The sequence below is a fragment of the Mixophyes fleayi genome, chromosome 4, assembly GCF_038048845.1.
Source record: "Mixophyes fleayi isolate aMixFle1 chromosome 4, aMixFle1.hap1, whole genome shotgun sequence".
NCBI lineage: Eukaryota > Metazoa > Chordata > Amphibia > Anura > Limnodynastidae > Mixophyes > Mixophyes fleayi.
The window spans coordinates 197090575-197111633 of NC_134405.1; the positions used below are offsets into that span (position 1 = coordinate 197090575).

Genomic DNA, 21059 nt, shown 5'->3' on the forward strand with positions numbered 1-21059 from the left:
ATTATGTGTCCTGTCATACTTGATTGTGCTGCAGCCATGTTTGGTGCTGCGGAACTCTGTGGTCCCCTACAAATAAACACTGATAATTATAGGGTCTGAGATTTTTAGGAATAAAAGTGGACAAACCAGATGAGCTTTTTTTCTGTTAAATTCTATGTTTTATAGAAAATATATTTTGCATGGGCTGGGATGGTCCAGCAGACCAGGTTGTCCCTTCAAAGATGAGAGGACACAAGATAATAGTACAATAGTCTTCCTATAATTCAGAGTTCTCATAAGGCTAATGAATAATGTCATTGTTGAAGTAATAAGAGGCAGGACTTGGAAGAAACATAGCAAGTGGAAGAGTTTTTGTTTTAAACCACAATAATCCAGTCCAATCCATGGAAAATAAAATTATAAAAACAGATCTCTATACACTCATCTCTGATTTAGGAAAAATATTAGATTGAGTTTAATCCACTGAGATTATTCTGACATCACGGTTACCACTTATTCCATGTTATTGTGGTTGAGTTTCCTGAGCCTTACTCTAGTCTCTCAGCTATTGATGATCAGTGAAAGAACATGTTTCTTATCATGAGATCCACACTACACTACCCTTCCATTAGATGTGCCTGATTTACCAGACGTTGGTGAGTTTTCTCTCACTGGGTTTGAAGAATATTGCCTGTGTAACAGACTTTTGAGTACTGACATTTATTTTTATTTGATTTATAATTGCCATGATTGGGACACTCGTAAATCTAGTGTACCAGATTGGTTCTGCTTAGAGATGCTGATATTCCGTGCTCTATTTTCTCTAATTTATAATAAGGATGCAGTCAACAGTGACTAATATATATCAACCCTAGAAAATATACAGCATCCTGTCCACCCTTGTGATCACACACAGACGCAAGCAATTAAGTGAAAGTTGAAGAAAGAAGCATTCGTTTAGCTGGTTCCTATGTGCAGCAACCATCCGTTGAATAAGAGTACAGGTTAATGTATTACCTTGCAGAAAGGAATAGAAATGGTGATTGTGCAGCATCTAAAATGACCCTGTGATGCCCCGGGACCATCATGCACCATTTGGATTTCGGCCCTGCTCTCAACATGACATATTACACTGTGAACAAACACTGCTCTGCTCCAATTCTAATTCCCACTTATTTAACTAGTCCACTTAGATTGATACCTGTATGTAAGAAATGAATGAGGTTTAGAGCACTTTACAGTGATTTTGCAAACATAAATCAATCACCATATAAAAGGACACTTGGAAGGTAGAACTAAATACAGAAGATTCCATTTTCAACTTTGCTATAGTGTGCTGCAAAGTGGAAGCAAATTTAAAATGTGAGGAGAGATACACAGTTGGGAAGGGGGGTGTCAACAGCTCAACTCTAAATCAGTGTAAAATGAAAGCTGCCCAGTATTTGTGTGCTACATGCAAGCAGACAGTATTCATTGCAGGTAAAAACACTGCATTTGCACCCCTTCTTTTGCAATATGGTTTTGAACCCTTTAGCTGGATTTGCTCCTAACTCTAAATGAGACCTTTAAATTGTTGTTTTATTGATTTTATTTCATTTAGATGTTCAAAATAAAATAGATGAAAGTAACATATAAATTGAATGATTACTGCAAATGATTCTCTTAAAATTGCCTTGAAATGAAAATACATTTTCTCAGATTATGTTGTGAGTATGATAACAGTTGTGCAATATGTATACAGATAAAGCTAAATGATCAGTGACATCTGTGAATGTTTAACTACTTAGTTATATTGTTTCATTTTTATATGTTATATGATTTAAAATGAATTTATCAAGTAATTGGAAATTTAAACAATTCATGGAGATAGAGATGGAAGAGGGAATAAAAGCAGGGGCGGTGAGGACACAATGAAATGACAGGAAAAATACAGAAAGGCGAGGTAGGTATAGGAGATGACGGGTGATTATGGTGGGGGTGGATGGGGCTCCAACCCTATCAGCCCATCCATGCCCCAAGCTGAGCTAGATTATTGGCAGGAGAAAGTAACTGTGCCAACCAATAGATTTCTATTGGTTAGTGTGGTTACACCACTCCCGGACTGCACGTGCTGCACCAGCTTTTCCAATGCAGTCTCAGGATGGGGAGTCTGTACAACCACAAGATGTGTTACACCGGGCCCTTGGCCCCTTCCTCTCCGGGGCACTGGGTGGGTGTGAAGCAGTATGTTCCATAAAGGCCATATAACACCAACAACACAGAGTGAGCATGGGAGAGTAGAATGGGTATATAACAACATGTATAATATCCACCACACAGAAACCATTGCATGATAATGTAACAAAGACAAAAGATATAGGATCAATGCTTTCCACATTTTCAGCTTTGACTGGTTTAACTGGAAAACAACCTCCACCTACTGTGGGTCATGTCTTGGTGCATTGAACCGCATAGATAAATTGTTAACAATTTTGATTAAAGTTTCAATGATAGAACATTTCCTATTCTAGAAATCCTATTTTTTGTATGCAGATATAAAGCATACATTGCTAGCACTGTATATTTAAACACTGTACACATTCATTTATTAAACTAAACAACTGTGTATATTTATAATGCCATAGAATCTGGCATGCTTATTTACAATTTAGCTATTCATACACCCAAGTTATTGTTATTTCCTCAAGATACTTTCCTCTGCTGACTACTATAGGGACTTGATTGTTGAATTGAGACGTAAAGTCTACCACAATGAATAAGCGCTTCTTACTAATGCAGAACACTTGACTGTTATCCACTATTTGAAAATAACATACATATGTTAAGTACTTACACAAATAAAATTATTCCTGTGTTTGCCAAAGCGTAAGCCAAGCCCAGAATCCCGCTTCCCATTATGGCATTACTCAAGTTAAACACAGACATTCCAATAGACGTTGTGCCCGGACTCTGTAGACGGTAAATGCTTACAGTAAATGAAAAGACATATTTATCTATCAACATTGTTATTGTAAATTACATTTATAATGTACATTTCAACACTTACTAATAATGCCACCTCTCACCAACCTTACAACACTTGCCAGTCATGCTCCCAGCTCTGATAAAGATATCAGCTTCTACATATCTTACATTATCACATCCCTCAGAAACAGTGGGCCTGATTCACTAATGAAAGTAAGTAAAAAATTTAGTAAGTTTTCTCTTGGACAAAACGATGTTACCATGCAAAGCATGCAGATTAGTTTAGTATTTTGCACATAAGATAAAAACTGGCTGTTTTGTCATGCAGCACAGAAATACTTGATAGCTTTATTTGTACACTGAAATTTAAAGTTGATCTAGGTCTAGTTCCCCAACTATAAATCTGCCATCTCATTTTAAATTTAGCTACCTCTCCAATGCAAGATGGTTTTACCCATGTGAAAAGTTACTCATTTATTTTGCTTTACTTTCCTTAATGAATCAGGCCCTCTGTTCTTGCTGCACTGAAACCCAACCGTTTGAGATTCTCACCTGGTCGCTCACAATTCATCCTTACATGAAAACTTGCCTCTTAACCATACATATTACGCAATTTACCTATGTTCATACTTTTTTAACCTCAGTCTTGCCAAGTACAATTGAACTATGTTTAACACTTTATCCCATAGAGCATTATTAACTAATGAAAAGATGACAAAAAGGTAAAATATGTTGAAAGCTACCAGCATAACCTTCATGTATTGCTGTATGGAATGTGGCAAAGGACATGGATGGGTTAATAAAGAAAGTATTCTAGCATATTTTACTATCCTATTCACCCATTTGCTGAATAATACAAACAGGTTATTTATATAGCTTCTCCCTTATTTCCTGTGAACAAAATATACAGAAAAGTCTCACTGACCTAATCTGTGTTCATGTAGAATTGTGAATAATTTGTAACCTGTTATATAGAACTATTTAAGTATATTTGCACATTGTTAACACTACCAATATTGAAATTGTTCACCATGAACATGTAATGGAAGGATAATTATACTTACATAATCATCGCAGGATTTCTTTTTTTCAAGGTGACTGTTAGTAAGACTTCTTCTACTTTCACGATCAGCAATAAATTTACTGTAGAGAAAGTAAAATATTTTTTTTGTGATTACATACTGTATATGAAAGAAAACATTATAATCTGTAAACTGATTTCTAAAGTAAGAAGAGGAGTCAAAACTTGTCGGGCCACATGCTTTAGTACTATTGATATATGTAATTTTATGGGGCTTGGTAAGACCTTTGTGACTCACTTTGTGGTCTTCCTGCAATTCAACACTGCATGACTCAGATCGCCAACAGTTAGTAAGCCATTGAGATGCTTTGTCCAAATGTCACAACTGTCACAAGATCAATCACATTGAAAGACTCTCTGATGTGTTCTCTCACTATGCCACAATGAATTGTAGAAAATAGTTTTATGGAGCTTCATTGTTTAGGAGAAGTGGCCCCATAACACTACATATTCCACAATGCACTAAGACAGAAATAAGGCTGGTAAAACATAGAAGGCTTTCTGTCGTCTTGCTATGAACTTCCACCACCCTGAAATGGACAAGTCAATGAATGTGTATGTAGAATTCTCATACAGTCACCAAGCCATCAGGTGTTCTTTCTGTAGTAAAATTACAGCTAACCATAGCACCCTTAAATGAGTGCAAAATGGTAGATTCTATATATGGCAATGTGATAACAAGTTTGGAGCTTTTTTTTATCACTAAAGTGAATAATTTATACCCTTAAAGAGAAACCTAAGCCCCTAATTCACCTTAATATATAAAACAGGATATGTATTACTGAGCTGAATAATATACATGAAATTACTGATGTGTTTATACTTAATAAATATGTCCACAATACTGTCTTTCACTCCTCTATGCCAATTTACCATGTTAGGAGAGAGGTGTTAGGAGGGCATCTGGTGCAGGCACTCTCTGCAACCAGACCCAGGATTGGAATAGAGTCAGTCAGGGAATGGGCCGGGGGGGCACATTCCCCCCCGGGCCGGACAAAAGAAGATTATTTTGGGCTGCCTGGTCCCTATAGTCTATACTTGGTGGCTGGCCAGCCACGTCTCCATTTAGCCGCGGATCCTAACGATCCGTCTCCCCTTCCTCCCTTCCACTATGTGTGCGCATGTCTCTATTTGTGTCACATGGGACAAGCACCACATGACAGGTGCCGTCCCATGTGTGAAGAGGTGAAGAAACTGACAGCGCATGCTGATTGAACCAGGTAAGTGCCGTAGTATATTAATATAATGTGTGTGTGTCAGTATGCTAAATTAATGTATGTGTGTGTGTGTGTGTGTGTGTGTGTGTCAGTATGCTAAATTAATGTGTGTGTGTGTCAGTATGCTAAATTAATGTGTGTGTGTCAGTATGCTAAATTAACGTCTGTGTGAGAGGGGGCCAGTATATGAATGCATTGTGTGTGTGTGTGTGTGGGGTGGGGGGGCCTTTATATGAATGAATTGTGTGTGGAGTTCAGTATATGAATGTATTGTGTGTGTGTCTGTGTGGGGGGGCAGTACATGAATGTATGGGGGGCAGTATATGAATGTATTGGGGGGCAGTATATGAATGTAGTGTGCGTGTGAGGGGCCAGTATATGAATGCATTGTGTGTGTGTGTGTGTGGGGTGAAGGGGCCTTTATATGAATGAATTGTGTGTGGAGTTCAGTATATGAATGTATTGTGTGTGTGTCTGTGTGGGGGGGCAGTACATGAATGTATGGGGGGCAGTATATGAATGTATTGGGGGGCAGTATATGAATGTAGTGTGCGTGTGAGGGGCCAGTATATGAATGTATTGTGTGTGTGTGTGGGGGGGAGGAAGTATAGGAGTGTAGTGTGTGTGTGAGACAGGGGCCAGTATAAGAGTGTAGTGTGTGTGTGAGACAGGGGCCAGTATAGGAGTGTAGTTTGTGTGTTTGTAGGGGCCATTATATGAATGTATTGCGTGTGTGTGTGTGTGTGTGTGTGTGTGGAGGGGGAGCCTTTATATGAATGAATTGTGTGTGGAGTTCAGTATATGAATGTATTGTGTGTGTCTGTGTGGGGGGGCAGTATATGAATGTATGGGGGGGCAGTATATGAATGTATTGGGGCGGCAGTATATGAATGTATTGTGCGTGTGAGGGGCCAGTATATGAATGTATTGTGTGTGTGTGTGTGTGTGTGGGGGCCAGTATATAAATGTATTGTGTGTGTCTGTGTGAGGGGGCAGTATATGAATGTATTGGGGGGCAGTATTTGAATGTAGTGTGCGTGTGAGGGGCCAGTATATGAATGTATTGTGTGTGTGTGTGTGTGTGTGTGGGGGGGCCAGTATATGAATGTATTGTGTGTGTGTGTGTGTGGGGGAGGAAGTATAGGAGTGTAGTGTGTGTGTGAGACAGGGGCCAGTATAGGAGTGTAGTGTGTGTGTGTGTGAGGGGCCAGTATATGAATGTATTGTGTGTGTGTGTGTGTGTGTGTGTGTGTGTGTGTGTGTGTGTGTAGGGGGCCATTATATGAATGTATTGTGTGTGTGTGTGTGTGTGTGTGGAGGGGGGGACCTTTATATGAATGAATTGTGTGTGGAGTTACGTATATGAATGTATTGTGTGTGTCTGTGTGAGGGGGCAGTATATGAATGTATGGGGGGGCAGTATATGAATGTATTGGGGGGCCAGTATATAAATGTATTGTGCGTGTGAGGGGCCAGTATATGAATGTATTGTGTGTGTGTGTGTGGGGGGGGCAGTATATGTATGTATTGTGTGTGTCTGTGGGGGAGGAAGTATAGGAGTGTAGTGTGTGTGTGGGAGAGGGGCCAGTATAGGAGTGTAGTGTGTGTGTGAGACAGGGGCCAGTATAGGATTGTAGTGTGTGTGTGTGTGTGTGTGTGCATGTGTGTGAGTGGCCAGTATATGAATGTATTGTGTGTGTGTGAGACAGGGGCCATAGAAGTGTAGAAGTGCCATAGAAGTGTATTGTGTGTGTGTGTGTGTGGGGGGGGGGGGCAGTACAGAAGTGTATTGTGTGTGTGAGGGGGCCAGTATAGAAGTGTAGCGTGTGTGTGAGGGGGCCAGTATAGGAGTGTAGTGTGTGTGTGAGGGGGCCAGTATAGAAGTGTAGTGTGAGTGTGAGGGGGGCAGTATAGAAGTGTAGTGTGTGTGAGGGAGGGCAGTATAGAAGTGTAGTGTGTGTGAGGGAGGGCAGTCTTAATATAATGTGGGAGGTAGGCTATTAATTTAATCGAGGAGTGCAGGTGGGGGCTAATTATTGGGTGCTATTTTATTTGTGGGGTGATGGTGGGGCAATTTCATTTAATAGTGGGTTCTATGAATTTAACATGGAGTAATTGGACCTTTAATTTAATACTGGGGTGGTGAGCTATTAATTGATTGTGGGGCTGTTTGGGGAGAATGAGGTCTATTTATTAAATGTGATTATGAATTATTTAATACCTGGGATTGTTGTGGAAAATGGTTATATTTATTAAACGTAAATGCTTTTTAAATTATTGCTGGGGCTGTCTGGAGGTAGGGAAATAGGTCTATATATTAAATGTGTATACTATTAATTTAATGTTGGGGCCAGCTGGAGGGAAACAGATCTATTTATCAAATGTGAATACTATTATTTTAATGTTGGGGCTGGAGGGAGGCCTAATTATAAAACGTGGGTGCTATTTTGAATTAACATTGGGACTAGTTGGAGTTTTCTAAATTTCATGTACCCATTTTTTTTTCCAAATAGGGCCCCAAACATTCCAGGATCCAGACAAGCAGGAACTGATCTAAGGACACCAACAACCACAGGTGGTGAAAGTGACAAGAACAGGTAGGAGAGAGCAGGACTAGAGCCGTAACTTAGAATTCTAGCGTCTGGGGCAAGAAAGACAAATGTTGCCCCCCATGCCCTCAATTTTAACCAAATTAACCTAAAATATTCCTAAATTGCGCCCCCTTCAGCGTTCCACCCTGTGCGGTCGCCCCTGTCGCACAGCCCTAGTTACGGCCCTGAGCAGGACAGTCTACCAACTGTCCTCAATCTGGTGGGGCAGTCCCGAAATTGAGTGACTCTCACTTAGTCAGTATTTGGTCTAAATGGAAGGACAGTTGGGAGGTATGTCTTGCTTCACACTTACCTGTAAAGGCAGAGCTGCGTGCACCTAACAGTAGTGCACACAGTATTGCCTGTGTGTTTGTCTAAAATGATAACCATGTTACATCATAGGGCCCCCCTGTCTAAAGTAACCCGGGCCCCCCAGAGCCTTAATCAAAGCTCTGGGCCAGGGTGTCAGATTGACACCTAGTGCTCTGTTACTCCTCCCTCATATTTGTTTTAGGTTAACCCTAAACCAAATAATAACCCTATTAGTATATAGTGTGAAGCAAAAAACAAGCCCCTTTGCTTGCAAAAACATCAGTGGGTATATTTACTAAACTGTGGTTTTGAAAAAGTGGAGATGTTGCCTATTGCAACCAATCAGATTCTAGTTATCATTTATTTAGCACATTCTACAAAATGACAACTAGAATCTGATTGGTTGCTAAAGGCAACATCTCCAAACCTGCAGTTTAGTAAATATACCCCCAGGTTATTAAAGCAAAAGGGCTTTTTGCATTTTAATAAATCAGCCCCTATGATCAGTACTGTAATAGAACATTATTATATAACCTATTGGTATATGAATTATACTCATTATAATCAGTCAGGTATGTGTAAAAATAAATAAATAAAGTGCTGTAGGGAGAAGGAACATATACAATAAAATGCAATATAAAATGAAGTTTGTTTTTTGTTGCATTATTTGCTTTCATTAGTTAAGATTTATCATTAATAATAAAGTATCGCTGGGTTAAGCAACACTAAAATAGCCTCTTTTTATATTGTACCTTTGTCTCCAAAATATAAAAGGTCCGATTCATATTTGGATGTAACTTGCACTTAAGTTGCATTTTAAAAAAAAAACACAGAACGTAGTTCCGACCGAAAATAAACAAACAACTGTTAACAGTACAATCATGAATAAAAATCTGGATTTTTTAAAAAAAAAATAAAAATATGTTTTTATATATATTGTTTTAACATTAAATACATAAAAACTTAAATACATAACTAAACATGCTTTTAATGCATACAGTGCATACAATAACTTTTTATAATCTATCTTACTTGCGTACACATGTTCTGTGCTAGCTAGTGGCGCCCATACGTGTATTTTTTAAATCAGACTACGTCATGTCTGTCATCAAGATCAGTCGGCACTTACACCCAGGGCTGCTATGAGAAACTGTTGGGCCCAGTACTAATTAATCTGGCAGGCCCCCCCCCCCCTCTCCATACATATGCCCTCCTCCCTTTTTGCCATACATGCGCTCCCTATCCCTCATCAAAGTACATGCCTCCCCACGCTCCCTCATCACAGTAAATGTCCCCCTCTCCTCTCCCCCCAAAGTGAATGTGCCCCTCTGCCCCCCAATCACAATTAATGTGTCCCTCTCCCCCCCAATCACAGTTAATGTGCCCCCCCAATCACAGTTAATGTGCCCCTCTCCCCCCCACAAATCACAGTTAATGTGCCCCCATCACAGTTAATGTACCCCTCCCCCCAATCACAATAAATGTCCCCCTCTTCTATCTGCCCCTCCCCTATCAAATGAATACCCAATTAACTTACCTTCTCCTCCGCGATGCTGCAGCTCCCGGTCACTGACAGACTGGAGTGCGGCGCGCAGTGATGACGTCACCGCACCGCGCTCCCAGCCTATCAGAGCCTGTGAGCTGCAGCACCGCGGAGAAGAAGAGGCAACACGGTCGGTCAGACTGAGGGCCACCTAGTCTGTCCAGGCCCCTCACAGCTGTACTGGCCGTACCCCCCTGATGGCGGCCCTGCTTACACCTACCCTGTAGCTGGTGCAAATGATATGGCTAAAGCCAAGTGTACTGAGGAGAAACCTAGGACTTGAGTCGGCCACACAAGCACAATTACTTTTATTTTTTGCTGTTCCATTAAAAGTCTACATTGTAATGCTTTGCTGCTGCAATAAACTGGGCTTTTACTTAGGAAAATTCTCCAGTGTGCCTTGTTAAATAGGCTTCTCCTATAGATGTTAACCCCTTGATGTATAGGGACAAACTTGCAAAGATAACATTAGTATAAGCAACAAATAAATAATGGGGGGCAATCATCAAAAACCCAAGCAATTTTGACTATCATTGTATAGATGGCTTTCTTTAGCAAGCAATTGTTATTCACTGGCAACTCAACAACTACAATTTATATTATTATAGTGAATGTTACCCACCTGCTGATACGATTGTGGTCTGCCTCAATCAGCTCATTGGAATCGTTGCTAATGTTGTCATCCTCTGGCGTGTTCATATTCTGTAATTCGGTCAATTCCAAGCCGTTTTTGAAAGGCATTTTAAAAGGTTGTTTTCCAGTTGCTTGCTTTTATTTAATGTGTAATTTTCTTGATAAATGGTCAGTGGTGAACCTTCAGGGAAATAAAGGTAGCCTGCTGTGAAAACATGGATTCATTGACATAAAAAAACGTACTTAGCATTGCATAATGGGGACTTGTGTGCAGTGTGGCTGGCTCCACTGAGTGTAGGCGACTTGTGTAGTTTATACAACAACCTGTTGTTTACATCTTCAACAGACAAACTGAACATTCACAAAGAAGACTAAATATTTTTTTCCCCACTCACTTATTACTTCATAACTTGACTAACAAATTGACCCTAGTCTGTCTGTCTATCTATCTATGTGTGTGTGTGTGTGTGTGTGTGTGTTAGACTGTAAGCTCCAATGAGTGAGTTCTCTGTACAGCGCTGCGGAATTAGTGGCGCTATATAAATAAATGGTGATGATGATGATATTGTCACTCTTTGCTAATAAGTTTTCCTATACATAGGCTCCAACTACTACAGTCTACCATAAATGTTACAACTCATTCACTTCACCAATCATCCTATCATTTTCAAGATTTGTAGAGTGCCTTCCACTATGCCACACAACACCTCCTCCACTGTCAAATATCACATGATGTCAATATATAGTATTTATAAACTCACCTTTTGTAAACAGTAATTCAGTTATGACCCACAAAATAGCCGCTTTGCAGCACAAATACAGATTTTGAACTACTGTGCTCCTCGAATGCGTCTAGACTTCCACCAGATGCATTGTGAAACATTGCAGCCAAATTTGAGGAGGAACAGTATTTTGCATGGGCAGATGGAAAAGTTGAGTGGAAAGGGAAGGTGAACAGAGTGGGAACACCACTGCATAGCAGTGTAGAAGTGAGATGTCATTTTGCAGAGCTAGATAATTGTAGTAAGAAAAAGGGTTGAAGAAGGTGTATTTTCAGGTGAGTTCCTTGCCAGGCATTACTCCTTCTCTTCAAAAGGACCTCAATTCTGTACTAGCTTAGAGCTGGCAGAGATCTGGTCTCATCCTAAACTTTCACTGATACAAAACAGTTCCTATGCACAGTCCACTGTCTAGAAAAAAATAAAACTATAAATGGGCTGTGGTACCCGCCCTCAGTGCTCCCTGAAAATTGTGTATGTTTTTTACTCTACTCGTAGCATTATGGAACGCTTATACTGGAACCACTATTTCAGGGCTCCCAATATTGTTAATTACCCTAGCCCACCAGAGTCTAGGGGTGTCAGGAAAAGCCACAGCACTTTTAAGCTTGGGTCTGGAAGCTTCTGGAAGGGTGTGTGTTTTTTGCTCCCTTAGATTCACCAGCCCTGCACTGACCAGCCTGGGTCTGGCTTTATCTGTAGCCAGAATACAACATGCTCATAATCTCACTGTTATAGTGGAATTCAGCAAAAAGCTCTCTATTGCTTAGGTGGTTAAGGATTTGGGGAGGTGGCACACATCCTGTTTTTATTAACTAGTTGTTTTTTTTTATTTTTAGCAGTGCACTTTATGGGGGTAGATTTACTAAGCTGTGGATTTTGGTGTTGCTTGCAAATCGCCACATATTGAATGCGATTTTCCAAAACTGCAGGACTTACTATCCTGCGGTTTGGGGGGAGAAAACCGTATTTGATGTGTGGTAATTGGCAAACCCTAACTTATTTTTACTAGTTATAACAAGCAAGTTGGCACAAACATCATGCTGTATGATCTATCTCACCTGTCTGAACACATCCATTTTTCTTTACAAAAGAGCGGAGTATGCCATGCGGATTGGCAAAGTGCCACCTAATACATGGGATAGTTTGTATACCTCCCATTTATAAAAAGCAGGATGGAAGTTTGAAGTGCAGTTTGTCCTTTAGTAAATCACTGAGGGAGCAATTCCCAAAGCAAAGCACCAGAAAATCTACAGGTTAGTAGATCTACCCCCCCCCCCCCCCCCGCCCATATTTTATTGCATGAGGCAAGTTCTCTTGCAAAGGTACGTCTCCACTCGATTAAAATTATAGGACTTCAGTGGAAATGGGTACTTGTAGGTACAATCCAAACAATGTAATAAAAAGCCTCACACACAGAAAAATCACACATGTAATAAAATCAGTCCTGAAGTTACCTCGCTTTCATGATTTATTTAACCCATGAATAAGGCTAAACAGAGCAGTATTTTAAGTTTATTCAATTGAAAGTGGTGCTACTAAAGCATACTTGACCTTTTTTTGAACCTCCCCTCTGAGAGATAAAGGAGAGAAGGTCCAAGGGCAAGTTTGCATCCTCACAGGCCAACCCAAATGCGAAATGGAGGACAAATAATTATGGCTGCCACAGGTTTACAACTATGGGCATGGCATGTGATGGCAGAGGGGGAGAAGGCAGTGGGATATCACATTGCAGACAGAGCTCAAAAAGACCGTTCAAAAGCCTCTCTACTCACTACATAATGTGCCATGTGACTGTTGTTGCTATGGTAGTCAGTGAAGTCCTAAATTCATATGCTTTTTTTGAATTCAAAAATTACACAAGACAGCAAAGAAATATTTCAGGCTGTACTGAAAATACTGCAAAATGAAATAAATAAACACACTTTTGCACTTTGCCTAAAGTACAAATAAATGTCATAACAAATGTGCCACATATAATAAAGACAGACATGATATCCTCGCACTCTCATGATTAAATTAAGTCTTAAATGTGGCTAAGCTGAGCAGCACTTTAGGAGAAAAACTGAAATCTTTAGTTTAATGAAAGCAGTAGTACTAAAGGGCTAGAAAGTTGGAATGTGAGGTGATTTCCACTTTTGCACAGTGCACCTTTTTAGATTTTTTCAGACTCCCTGCCAACTCAGGTAGACTTCTAGTTTCCTGAAGCGTCTCCTGAAAGGACAGACTAGGCATGTATCTTGAAGTGTACTGGGCAGAACATCTAGACCAGCAATGGGCAACCGGATATACAGCAAAGGCTGCATATGCAACTCTCCAACCTTCAAACGGGTCGTATATTACCCTTAATTTCAAGAATGAAAGAACAGCCTGAAACTAACTTCAGCACACCTATATCACTTATCTGAAACTGTCCCCATATGCCCTTTATTTGCGCCAAAAGTCCACCACATGCCACTCTGACCTGCTATATGTTCAAAAAATGCCCCACATGCACTTAGGGTCCCATTTGCCACAAAATGTACCCACAAGCCCTAAGATCTCACATGTTCTCCAAAACTCCAGCACATGCCACTCAGACCTTCCCACATGCCCCGCCAACCTAATCACATGCTTTTTAAAACTCATCACATGCCCCCCAGACCTCCCCATATGCCCCTCTGTCCTCCATACACAATCATGACCATTAGACTTCCCCACATGCCTGTTACATGCCATTCAGACCTCCCCCATAGAAACATCCTACCTACTCCACATGCCTCTCAAGGTATCCCCAACCCCTGCTGTCAGATCTCTGTCAAATGTAGCCATATACAGTATGTACATATAGGAATGAAGTCAAACTTGCTTAAAGGGAAGTTGTACTATCTAGTTGTAAAATCTAGTTTTATTTACACTAAAAAAGAGGATGTATTTTGTGGTTGATGAAATTTCTTTAGAAGTGCAGTATTTACTCAATAATATGTGGCTTGGTAGTAAATTTAGTACATGCATTATGTAAGTTATATGATTTCAAATGTTACAACCATTCATTGTAGTGTTGTATCTATGTGTTAAACACCATTCACATCAATTAACGCAGCCCAGTTAAACTCAATAGCAATACATACATAAATACATGCACACACAAACTAAAGCTCTGTAAGGTTTTGTTAAAAATTATTTCCTATGCAGACAATAATGGTTGCTTTTGTTTAATGACTAGTGTGTTAATGTTACTGAGGCACCAGAAAAGATGCATGTGTGTCATTCGGCTTGTTGTGCCTTCACTCACAGATGTGTCTCAGATTATAGTGTATGAGCTGAAAGGATTATGGTGGATGGAAACTGGGCTTTCACGACGTCACTTCCCAGCTGCCAATCAGAAACTGGAATTTCCCACGTTATAGCAATGTGGTCTTAGTAAGAAGATAGAACCCCAGCACAGAACACACTGATGCTGCTGTTTACATGAGCTTCAGTGATATTTACTAATACAATGTCACAGCTGCTGTACAATACATTGTAACACTGTGTAATCCGTTCCCTGGAAGAGATTCATCTGACAAATGCCCAGGGACTATATTCATGAAATGCTGTGACGTCAATGTCACCTCTCTCCATAATGAATATACTGTAACATGTGACAGAAGTGCAGTCAGCTAGTTCATCACTATTCGCCAGTTTTATTTTCATCTCATCAGTGACTTCAATAAATAAACCATTCTCCACCAACAAACACAAAGGTGGAGGCAGTTTTATCATTAGTATTACACACTAGCAATGACAGCAGATGCTGGGGGCACTTCCCTCCATGATGAGCGTCATGTGCAGCCTCTTCTAGCAAAAGACGCCACTGCCTACTCAAGAATGCATCTGTAGGTCACGCTTTAAAGCCAAATGAAATAATTATTAAATGTGTAAATAATTGTAACTAAATTTGAGGGCAAGAAAAAATGCAGGAAAAAATGGAGGGAATTTATTACACATAGTTCCGCTTTAGTGCATAAAATGTACTATTTGAAGGAGCGGTTCTTTGACTCACAACACTATTTCCTCTACACTGCAATGAATCATTCATTCCCGGCCAGAAGAACAACTGCCTCCAGGGCCTGATATACTATCTCTCCATTGAATGAGAACATGAGCTAGGTACTGCTTTCCTTACATTGACACGAAGGTTATACATCCACAGGGTCACTGTTCGCATTACTGCCAGGGTGAAGCATCAGACTGGGGTTATATACCTAGCATAGCACATCGATAGCAGAACCCCAGCAAGGGGCATCCGCTCTTTCCTCTGCTGAATGGGTTAATACGAGGCGTCTAATCACAAAATGTCAGAATGTTTTACCTCCCTATACTAAATAATACAGGAGGCAGAATCATATTCCGCATGATGTCGGGCTCTGTACAAGGAAGCTGAACATGTTGCCAATAAAACGTTACCTGTGTGCTGAAGATGTTGAAGTAGTCCAATAATATAGGTTAGGCAGTACATCCAAAGGTGGTCCTGGTGATCTGGACGGGGAGACACTGATCCGGATGGGGAGACAAGCCGGGGCGGCTGTACCACTGGACGTGCCTACTCTACTGAGCAGACAAAGGATTTCATCAGACTTAAAGCATGTGTGGCGAGCACCTCCTACAAGTGTAGCTTTTGCTTTAAAAGAACCAGACACTAGTTAGCTCCTTTTCATATATTATTGCATAGCTGTCTGACAGTACTTTTTAAATTAATATTATCAGTTCATGCATGGGTGTTGTCAACACGATAACGTATTTAACGATGCTTCATATAGATTGCAAATGGAACTGTGGTGACTTATGTTTTTCTAGTTTGGATTTGGGTTAACATTTTTTTTATTTAGCAGAAACATTATGCAGCTGGAGAATTTATCTGGGAACAGGCTCTGATTAACCAATAGGCTGATTAGGCTTCAGCCTAGGGCTCAAGGCTTTTGAGGGGGAACAAATTGTGACACAAGAGATGTAACTGAAATTCATTTTAAATTATAAGTGAATAGTTGTTCTCCTAAATAAAAAAGGAAACATGAAAGAAAAATGTAATAAGGTTTTAATCTTGAAGTATTCCCATGAGAGAGGCTGACAGCAATGAGACATCCTCGGGTGGGTGCTTGGAGATATGCCGGTAGAGGAGACAAGGATGGCGACAGGCGCAGGTGTGACCCTTCACATTTTCACCATCAGTACCACTCATTTATGTCTGTGTTTGGCAATACAGTTCTGATTTTAACGAAAAAGAAATGAGTGACAAAGATTGCTGTGGCCCTTTTAAAAAGCCATGTGGAGCTGAGTTTCGAAAAATGGGACATTGGTGTGAGAGGCACGAAGGAAACCGGATTTTAAATTAGTGATGAGTTTGTTGTAACCTACTGCGTATTAGCGTTCCGTGAAGGCAAGGGGGCGCTACGAGTGTATTAGCCTAGGCCGACTGAGCCCTTACTCAGACCCTGGCTGGGGACATTTTTAGTCAGGATACTCTAGGCCAGGCGTAGGCCACCTGCGGCTCTCCAGGTGTTGTGATACTACAAGTTCCAGCATGCTTTGCCAGTAGATAACCAGCAGATAGGTGGCAAGGCATGCTGGGATTTGTAGTTTAACAACACCTGGAGAGCCGCAGGTTGTCTACCCCTGCTCTTGGCAAAGCAAGAAATGACAGTATTATCTTTACCTATTCTGTTTGCTCATTCACTTCACCTATCCTTTTATTCAAGGTCACATCATTGTATATCATAACTGTGAACATTTATTTTGTAAAACCTCAGAATATTGCACATGATTGTTGCCAAGACTGCTAGAAGTTATACCCAATTATTTTATCATAAATGCATTTTATATTTTGAGTACTATTTGAATTAAAATTCAAACCTTAGGGCTATATTATTAAATTATTGCAGGAGTACCAGCCATTTATTTCATAAATCTATGTTTACAGGAAATTACTCTAAAAATGCAATTTTAACTATAAAATTCTCCTTTATATATTGGCAAAACAACATCAAAACTGATACATGACAGAGCAACCACTACGAAGCTTTGCAAACCCCACACACATCAAGGTGCTCACAAAAACCACAAACGCCCATGTTTGTAACTTATGTGACATCCTGGAGGTTATGTCAGATCAGGGCCTGATTAAGGGTTCTGGCCGCCCTAGGCTAATACGGCCGCAGCGCCCCCCCCCCCCCCCCCCTCCTCCGAATATATAGGTGTATAGGAACACTCCTGAATTTGAATGTTCAGGTGTATTCTCCAGCATTCAAATTTAGACAGATTGTGCCATTGTCTCTTACCTGTCCTTGCCCTTCTCTCTTGCAACTTTGTTATCCTCTCGCTGGCTTCTGGAAAGTTGGCGTCCTTTTTTGAAAATGCAAAAATGTATTATAATGCAAACCCTGAATGATTAAGCCCTTTAGTTAAAACAAAACACTCCATTATGGCCAGCTAAAAGTACCCCATTGGACAGGCATATATAAGCAATATCTGAATATTTGTTGTCAATCAAATACAAACCTCTACCAGCCCCATCTCACTAATATTTAGTATTCTAGTGATTGCTGAGACCACCCATGTGACCACCACACAATCATGAGATTCTGCCCCCCAAAGCTGCTCTATTTTTTAAATACCCCCTGCAGCCATTTTCCTTAACCACAACCCCCCCCGCACAGCCATTTTCCTTAACCCCTGCTGCAGCCATTTTCTTTACCTCCCACCCTGCATCCATCCCCCTTGCAGCTATTTTCCTTACCTCCACTTTTCTAGCTAGCTATCCCCCCCCGTCACATCAAAACTCCCCCAGTCACATATATCAGCCCCCCTCCTCTGCCCTCCTTCATACATATCAACCTCTCTACCTCCCTATAGATTTTCATGGCAGCCCCCCCCTCCCACCCTATAGATTTGTATGACAGTCCCACTCTCCCTCCCTATACATATGCATGACAGTCTCCCCTCTCCCTCCCTATAGATATGCAGGGTAGTCCCCCCCCCTCCCTATAGATATGCAGGGTTGTTCCCCCCCTCCCTATAGATATGCAGGGTAGTTCCCCCCCTTCCTATAGATATGCAGGGCAGTTCCCCCTCCCTATAGATATGCAGGGCAGTTCTCCCCCTCCCTATAGATATGTATGAAGGGCAGTGCCCCCCCTCCCTAAAGATATGCAGGGCAGTCCCCCCCCCTATAGATATGCAGGGCAGTTCCCCCCCTCCCTATAGATATGCAGGGCAGTTTCCCCCCCCTCCCTATAGATATGCAGGGCAGTTCCCCCCCCCCTCCCTATAGATATGCAGGGCAGTTCCCCCCCTCCCTAAAGATATGCAGGGCAGTTCCCCCCCCCTGCCCTATAGATATGCAGGGCAGTTCCCCCCCCGCCCTATAGATATGCAGGGCAGCTCCCCCCCCTCCCTATAGATATGCAGGGCAGTTCCCCCCCTCCCTATAGATATGCAGGGCAGTTCCCCCCTTCACTTACCTGTAGTTGTGCCAGCGTCGCTCCTCTCCTCAGATCAGCAGATAGGAAGTGAAGACGTCCTGCTTCCTGTCTGCTGCACAGCAACAGGCAGCCTGGCGATTGGCTGTGTGTTGCTAACCACTGACCACCAATGCTTTTGATCGTCGAGCCCTCCACCCCCCCGCGGCGATCCCCAGCAGCGACCCCCCCCTCCCCCACCCCGAAAAAAAAATGAATGAAGAAAAAAAAAAAATGTAAAAAAAAAAAATATATATTTTTTTTTTTAAAAAAAAATACCCACAGTGCAGCGCCCCCTGGGACCCAGCGCCCCAGGCTGCAGCCTGGTCAGCCTAGTGGTTGATCAGGCCCTGTGTCAGATGAATGATTTCTAAGGTTCTGGTTTTCCACTAAGACAAATGCATCATTCTGCAGCCCAAATAGTGTCAATATGTCAAACAATGGAAACCAAAGTATTATTATCCTTTATTTATTTAGCGGTCAACCACAACCCAAGAAACCTATAACTATGTATTTGAACTGAATAAATAAATACCTTGAAGAAATACACATGAATAATAATAATAGAAGTAATAATAATAATAATAATTATAATAATAATAATAATAATATTTATATAGCGATTTTCTTTTCATCAGCTATTTTGTTTATATATAGTGCCACTAATTCTGCAGCGATGTACAGAGAACTCATATCAGTCCCTGTCCCATTGTATCTTGCAGTCTAAATTCCTGCATACCAAAGCATATGTCACACAAGCTAAACATTCCACAATAAAATTGTACCTAACAAATGCAGTGTTTAAATTCTATGGGCCCGAGTCATTAAGGAAAGTAAGGCAAAAAAGGAGTAAATGTTCTCCGGGACAAACCATGTTATAATGCGAGGGGTGAAAATTATTTTATAGTCTAGCATATAAGTTAAATACTGGCTGTTTTTTCATGTTGCACACAAATACTTGATAGTTTTATTTTTACACTGAAATTTAAAGTTGATTTAGGACATGCCCTATCCCAACTATAAATCTTTCACCACATTTTAAATTTACCTCCCCCTACAATGCAACATGGTTTTGCCCAACTGCAAAGTTACTCCGTTTGTATGCTTTGCTCTTTTTAATGACTTAGGCCCTATATCGCTGTCCATTATACCCCATTTATAGTGCTGGTTAATGTCACAGCATACATTTCTTCAGCTACAAAATGTTGATGTTTTATAGCTCATTTAAAACTAGTGAAATCACGGCTGCTACTAGTAAGTCTTAGACAGATGTTTAGTTTGTTTTATTTGATGAAGGGGTGTTCATAGGTGCTCAACAATGACATGCTGCATCCTCATACTACACAACATAGCCAAAGAAACAGCTTTTTGTTTGAAAGGCCATTGTATCAATATAGTCTTATAGTAAATTTGTTCTCTTATAATTATGATCATTCCTTAATATAAAGGGTCATTTGCGAACATTAAAATTAGCAGATCTACACTATTTATGTGTGAAGATGCTCCTATTTGTCCCACTTACACATTTCAAGGTGCATGCCCCCTTCAGGGTCTTTGTAAAAGTACCCATAAATCTCACTTTATTCTTCAGTGCAAAACTAGACACACTCCTGTATCTAATCCGTACTTGGCAAAATACGCCCCCAATCCATACAACTATTCTCCCAATGGCAGATACAAGCATTTGCACTGCTGCAGAAGTCCTAATTTTACCCACGAAATTCATGCACGTCTTTGTAACATTGGGTTTAATTGAGCAAAAATCGGCACCTAAAGTTACAGTAGAGCATTTTCTCTGTAGTTTTAAACTTGTGTGGTTGGTATATGTCTCTTATAGTCTATCTTATTGTAATAAATCTATAATAAATACTATACTATATTGAAATAACATATATCCTGACTTAGAAGAAACTTTTATAACCCATTGACTCAGAATTTATTGGACTTATGCCACAAAAAAGTTCACTCAAACGATTTGCAACAATTGAATGTCTGTAGGTTGTATAAAACAGCAATAATGATCACTTTCGCAAAAGATCGAAGCATAATGCAGTCAGGACATTTAAAGGATGGCTGTAAAATAGTTTGGAGTAAAAATGTGCTGAGTTGATGGAGTCAGAAGAGATTATAATGCTTTAGCAAACTCTAATAAGAACAACAAACACTAAGGGCCTGATTCATTAAGGAAAGTAAAGCAAAAAAAATTAAAATGATTAACTTTGAACCTTGGCAAAATCATGTTGCATTGGAGGGAGAGGCAAATTTAAAATGTGATGGCAGATTGGGGTAAGCATGTTCTAGATCAACTTTAAATTTCAATGTAAAAAGAAACCTATCAAGTATTTGTATGCTACATGAAAAACAGCCAGCATTTATCTAATGTGCAAAATAATAAGCTCATTTGCACCCCTTGCATTGTAACATGGTTTTGTCCAGTAGAAAACTTATTCAATTTTTGGCCTTACTTTCATTAATGAATCAGTCC

General features: G+C 40.5%; 1 protein-coding gene across 1 annotated transcript in view; it reads right to left on the bottom strand.

The window, feature by feature from the left end:
- SLC38A1 (solute carrier family 38 member 1) overlaps positions 1-21059 on the bottom strand; it is a 96608-nt gene that overhangs the window by 37691 nt on the left and 37858 nt on the right. Inside the window, exons 2-5 of the mRNA XM_075209084.1 lie at positions 15528-15668; positions 10310-10501; positions 4008-4086; positions 2813-2928 (exon numbers count right to left, since the gene is read on the bottom strand). Of these exons, the coding sequence (XP_075065185.1) occupies positions 2813-2928; positions 4008-4086; positions 10310-10428 (314 nt within the window). The 5' untranslated portion in view covers positions 10429-10501; positions 15528-15668. The remainder of the gene's footprint in view (positions 1-2812; positions 2929-4007; positions 4087-10309; positions 10502-15527; positions 15669-21059) is intronic.